Source organism: Pinus tabuliformis, chromosome 7 (assembly GCF_031772625.1).
Source record: "Pinus tabuliformis cultivar Carrire ecotype Pingquan chromosome 7, CPIR1, whole genome shotgun sequence".
Classification (NCBI taxonomy): domain Eukaryota; kingdom Viridiplantae; phylum Streptophyta; class Pinopsida; order Pinales; family Pinaceae; genus Pinus; species Pinus tabuliformis.
This window is the reverse complement of record NC_142293.1, coordinates 292,084,251-292,090,202: the sequence shown is the minus strand read 5'-3', so window position 1 is coordinate 292,090,202 and position 5,952 is coordinate 292,084,251. Positions and strand designations below refer to the sequence as shown.

At 34.2% G+C, this 5,952-nt stretch overlaps 1 protein-coding gene across 1 annotated transcript; it reads left to right on the top strand.

Moving 5' to 3' along the window:
• The first annotated feature begins 276 nt into the window (after window positions 1–276).
• On the top strand, window positions 277–3,078 carry LOC149247034 (LEAF RUST 10 DISEASE-RESISTANCE LOCUS RECEPTOR-LIKE PROTEIN KINASE-like 1.2). The gene is made up of 3 exons (XM_089458105.1): window positions 277–1,321; window positions 2,513–2,542; window positions 2,675–3,078. The coding sequence occupies exons 1-3, from the start codon at window positions 421–423 to the stop codon at window positions 2,803–2,805; spliced, it is 1,062 nt and encodes a 353-aa protein (XP_089314231.1). The 5' UTR covers window positions 277–420; the 3' UTR covers window positions 2,806–3,078.
• Window positions 3,079–5,952: the final 2,874 nt, after the last annotated feature.

Below are 5,952 nucleotides of genomic sequence, written 5' to 3'. Positions count from 1 at the left end.
GTAAACTTAAACAAAATAAATAGATATAAAGCATATACTTATTATAAATTTTTTAATAAAATTAACATTTTATATTAATTTATTTACAATTATTTTACTTTGATATTATTTAAAATAAAAATTAAATATTTAGAATAATATTATCATCATGTTCAACAATCCAATTCAAACATTTCAAAACACTTGCAACGAAAACAAAACATACTAAATACTAGAAAATTACATGACAGGATTGAAAAACAGAAAGTCTAAATCAATGACAGTTTTTTCAAATGAGAGGGAGAAATCTAGTGGAATTCATTGTCTTGTAAATCAAATAGCAATGGACAGAAGGTGAAATTAAAAAATGCCTTTTGGCATATTAAGTCATGCAAAGTCTAATTGCCGTGTTGACTCGGCCATCTTCTGCACTGTAAGTCCATGCCCCCTCCCCCTGTTTACTTGAAGCCAGTCCACTGTCTCCACTTCCATTTGCAGAATACCCTGTTACTAAATTTCTCATCTCGAAGAGCAGAGCAGAATATTGGATTCCGTATTTTTCTTCCTACCACTTCAATGCCTCGCACTGTTTATCAATTGGATTGTATGGCTGTTGCATCTGCCCTTTTCCTCTGTTTCCTAACATCAAGTCTTGGCAGTCAGTACCAAGGTTGCGTATGGGAAACATGCGGGGATTTTCAATTTCGCTATCCTTTTGGGAAATTTAAGAGCGGCTGTGGTGCTCCTGAGTTTCAGCTACATTGTGATCAGAACAGATATCCTCTGCTTACTATCAGTGGAGAAGACTATCTCGTCCTGCAACCCTCATCATTTGGCAATGGCACTGGGAATCCTAGAATCACAATTATTAACTACAATCTGTGGAAAGCCCTGCAGGAGAAGGGGTCCAATCGTTCATGTAAGTACTCTGAGTTTTGGTGGCACGCCTCTCATTTTCATCTCGCCCAGGGATATACCAGTCTCACGCTTTGGAGGCACTGTAATGAAAGTATTAGTGGGCAGGGTTTTCAAAAGTGGAGCTTATGTGGTGATGACTGGTACTCCATTTCTAATTCGGACTCTGGGAGACACTGGTGCCAAACCAGTCTTCAACTGCCAATTAGTAACAACCTCACAATCAAACAGAATGATGATCTGATCACGGCTCTGTCACTGGGTTTCGAAATAACATGGTCCATCGAGACGAACAGAGATCGAAGCTGTGGCGCTTGTTTGGATAGCAAGGGGAGTTGTGGTTATGACATTTTGAAACCCACAAAATTTTTCTGCTATTGTTCTGATAGCACCTCCAGTCCAGACAGATGCCCTGCTAATCCTGATGGTAAGTTTCTTCCTTTTTGTTTGTAAATTTCATTACAAATTCCAGGCTTAGATTAATTGTAAAGTTAATGTACCCACCAGTAGAATGCTGTTAATTGGCAATAGGATGTTATTGCTCAGTAAAATGGATTGTGTGAAACTGCTATCATCAGGATTGCTGGAAAGATGCTATCACTAAGATTTTGCTAAACTCCACCAAGATTGGGTTTAAATTAATAATAGAATTAGTGTGTTCACCAGTAGAATGAAGCTCCATCATAGTTTGGGTTTAAAATAATAGTGAAAGTAATGTACCCACTGGTAGAATGAATCTCTATCAAGTTTGGGTTTGTTAGTAGGATGCTATCACTTAGAAGCTCTATTAAGTTTTGGTTTAAATTAGTAGTGAATTTAATGTGTCTATTAGTAAAATGAAGCTCTATCAAGTTTGGATTTGTCAGTAGGATGTTATCACCAAGATTGTGGGAAGCTACTATCACTAAGACTGCCAATAGGATGCTATCACCAAGGTTGTGAGAAGCTATTATCATTAGGACTATCAAAAAGATGGTATCACTCAGAAGCTCTATCAAGTTAGAAGCTCTATCAAGTTTGGTTTTAAATTAATAGTGAAATTAATGCGCCCACCATTAAGACGAAGCTCCATCAAGTTTGGGTTTGCTAGTAGGATGCTATCACAAAGATTGTGGGAAGCTGCTATCACCAGGATTGCTAATAGGATGCTGCCACCTAGAAGCTCCATCATGTTTGGGTTTAAATTAGTAGTGAAATTAATGTATCTACCCCTAGAATGAAGCTCCATCAAGTTTGGTTTGGTTTTTCCGGTAGAATGCTTTCACAAAAATTATGCAAAGTTACTACTACTTTCACCAAAATTGTGCAAAGTTACTATTGCCAGTGAAATGTTATCACCACAATTATGCTAAACTCCATCAAGTTTAGATGTCTTTATATATAATTTAATTATTCAAAATAATTTAATTATTCCAAAAAAAAAAAACTTCTCCCATCTACCCCTCCAATGAAAATTGAACCTAAAATTTCTAAAACCCTAGAAACCAATTAATTTATACCTCTTAATACCTAATACAATAACATATAAATGTTTTTCCTAATATTAAATATTCATTCTATTAACAGTAACTATAAAGTAATGTCGATACTTATAATACTTGTTATGGTCGCTTTGCAGGTCGAAAAAGCAAGTACACCATTATAATAGGTAACTATGATTTTTTATATTTACAATCTCTGCAAAAACATCACTGTAAATTTGTATCTTGTTTTCTCTATTCCCATTGGGGTTACTGGAGGGAAACTGTGCATTGATATTGATCTTTCTATTTCCTGGCAGGTTGCTCATTGGGAGTTGTGCTGATAGCATTAGCATGGCTGTTTTTCGCTTTTAATGTGAAGAAGAAAAATCCTCTTCCCAATAGCTCTACTTCAAAAGGGGAGAACTGCCTACTGGAAAATGCTTATTGAATTGAGATGCTAATGGTAATCAGATATTCATTCTCTCACCTAAAAGTTGAGCAGAAGCCTATTAGAGGCCATAAACTTTCTTGCACCGATTTTTTTTATTAATGATTTTAGTGTTATTTTTGAACTTCATCCCAAAAACAAAATTTGATTTTGTTTTTGACTATTTTAGTAGTTTGGCGATATGTAAGAATCACAATTTTTCCCTGAGTTTCAATTAATGTTGTTGGATTATTAATATTATCATATAAAATAATTTTTTTCCGAATTATAAACCTACATATTTAAACTTGAAAAGAGTCTCCTGATTATGCATTTCTGAGTATAACTATACAATCATTTAAAAAAGATTGTTTCCAGCTTAATACAACCTAAACAAATAGTAATTTTTCAGATTTGGTAGCTGTTGTGTGCATCAAAAGTTTTATACAGTTCTCTTAAAAGAAAGACAACAGTGCAGATTTTCCGGAGAAAGTCAAACCCCCTTTCGTTTTATCTTGTGTTTAATCTGTGTGAGACTGGGAGCTCTCAGTAACCTTCCAGATTCGTCTTTCCTATTCAATTTCAGCTTTTGGTCAATTGATCAACTTCCTTGTTCTTAACCTGATGAAGATGTGCAAAGGTGATGGGAGGGGGCTTTATTTCGTAAGATTGAAATATAAAGATTAAGATATAAAGGTTGCAGGGTGAAATTCTGTAAAGATAACTATCTTTTTATCCATTGAATAACTAGAAGAGAATAGCTATACATTTGAAGTAGTATGAATTTATTTTCTAAAGTCAACATTAACTCAAATTTGAGTGTATTAATTCAGAGTAATTATTTGTTTCTTTGCCATTTTCAATAGAGAATGAGATATAAAAAGATATTGTAAGTAGCAGGGAGGTGAAGAATTCCACCAACTTTTTGTCTATGAGGAGTTTTTTGGGAGACCCCATCGAAAATTGTTCATGGCATTTTCATGTTTATGATTTTTTTTTAGTAGATGTTCTTTGGAATATGAGATTCTTTTTATTTAGGGAAAGCAAAGAGGATATTTATACTTTGCACAGCACATTGTAAAGGAGTATCAATTCCCTCAAACAATTTAGACTTTCTTGCTAACCCAATTCTCTACGCTATATAAAGAGGAATATCTTCGTATCTCAAGGTTTCTTTGTTTAAACACTAGTTTTTGAGACCTTCCTTAATGGTACCTCCTCTCCGGGCATTTTTTAGACTACTCTTTCTATTTCTAGCCAAACCTCTTTTACAAAGCTACATGAAAAAATAATAAGAGTATTGAATTTAGATTCTACCATGCAAAGATAACATCTTCTTGTACCCTCGTAGCTCATTTTTTGTATAATGTCCATGTTATAGCTTTATTGTTCAATAGTAGCGACATAAATAATTTGGCTTTGGCTAGACATTTAAATTTCCAAAGTTGTTTCCATCACCAATTTGTTGTGTATCAATGCCACTCAGTGCTAAAGCTTTTCACCCTATTCTTGGTTCATAATCGTCAATGGTGTTCAAGGACTAGACAAGCCAATTCTCCTCATCTTTAGTCTTCGCAAAATAGCTTCTCAATTTCGAGTGTAGTTCTCCCAAGTGTTTGCATCTTCTTCCAGAAGGGTATTGTTTATCCAAGTTAACTTGTGTTGTTGCATTGTGTTTTTGTTTCCTTGTGCAATTTGCCTCAAAGATTGGCAACCTCTATTTTTCAACTCAAGAGTTAGATGGGTTAGGATCTTGTGTGCTTCCCTACATCCAATCCAAGGGTTTGGGCCTAATTGTACCGTATCTCCCTTCCTTATTCTCCAAACTAACTAGTTACCAATCGGAGAAAAATTTAGGATTATTGCTTTTGAATGGTTGAAGCATTTCAAGTGTTTTTCAATGGTTTCCCGATCTAGTCTTTTATGAGTCATGAGATATGTATTTGTCCTTGGTAATTTGAGCCAAAAGCCCAAAGCCTTGAACAAGCCTCCCAAAATTCTTAGCTATGAGATCCTTTGAGAACATACAGATATCCTTAAGGTCCCATTCACCTAGAGATTTTGGGATAGCAAGCTTGTTCCAATAGGCTAAAGCCATCCCTTTCTTTCCAACATTTTCGGACCATATAAATCTAAAGCATAATTATTGAATTTTGTCCAATATGTCTTTCGGAATCCATGCAAGGGACATCCAATATAAGGGGATGGCTTCAAGAGCTGCATTAACCAATACAAGTCTGCCACTTCTAGAGAGCCATTGATTATGCTAAGTATTGAGCTCTTTTTCAACTTTGGCTAAAAATCACTACCAATCACCTTTTTTGTGGAGATCATATTTTATATGAAAACCAAGGTATTTTAGTCCAACATCTAAATCCACTACATTTTAAGGGAAAGCATGTGAGATATGATAATTTTCAAATTTTGGGAGTCCCTAGAAAAGTATTGATGATTTGACAATATTTATCTTCATCTGAATCTATATGTAAAGTATTTTGGTGATGAATCCTTCACTGTAGTATATATGGATGATCTTATGATTACTGACAGTCAGCTTTCATTTATACAAGAATTGAAGAATAATCTTAAATATCAATTTGAAATGACATATTTAAGGATCTTGCACTATTTTCTGGGACTTAAAACTTGGCATGTCCAATGGAATATTTATTTTGTAGCATAAGTGTGTGACATATTTACCTGCTCAATTCCATATGAGTGCTTGTAAGCCTTCACCAACACCATTTTAGTTCAACCTAAAATTAATTGTTGATTGTACTACTCCTCTTGTTGATGCTACTTTATTTATTTATTATTTTTTTCCAAAGAAAAAAGAATTTTTTTGTTATTCAATATTGAATAAAAAAAAGTACATGTAGATATGAAACTATGAGATTTTTCTAATAGGGGACTACATATCATTCTACCGGAGTATCTTCAACTTGTGGGTGGTTTGATATATTTAACCCACAATGTGCCTAATATTTCCTTTGTTGTCAATATGGTCTTGAAGTTTATGCACAAACCTCATGAAAGTCATTGGTGGGTAGCAAAAATAATTCTCAAATATTTACAATGGACAATGAATTATGGTATTTTCTATTTGAGCAAAGTTAAAAATTCTCTTTTTGATTACGTCGATTCTTATTTACATGTGGCAACTCAGAT

Excerpts from the sequence above, each read along its gene's own strand:
- LOC149247034 (XM_089458105.1), top strand. The coding sequence starts at position 421 with ATGCCCCCTCCCCCTGTTTACTTGAAGCCAGTCCACTGTCTCCACTTC. Across the intron at positions 1,322-2,512 it reads ATGCCCTGCTAATCCTGATG|GTCGAAAAAGCAAGTACACC; the intron begins GTAAGTTTCTTC and ends GTCGCTTTGCAG. Across the intron at positions 2,543-2,674 it reads CAAGTACACCATTATAATAG|GTTGCTCATTGGGAGTTGTG; the intron begins GTAACTATGATT and ends ATTTCCTGGCAG.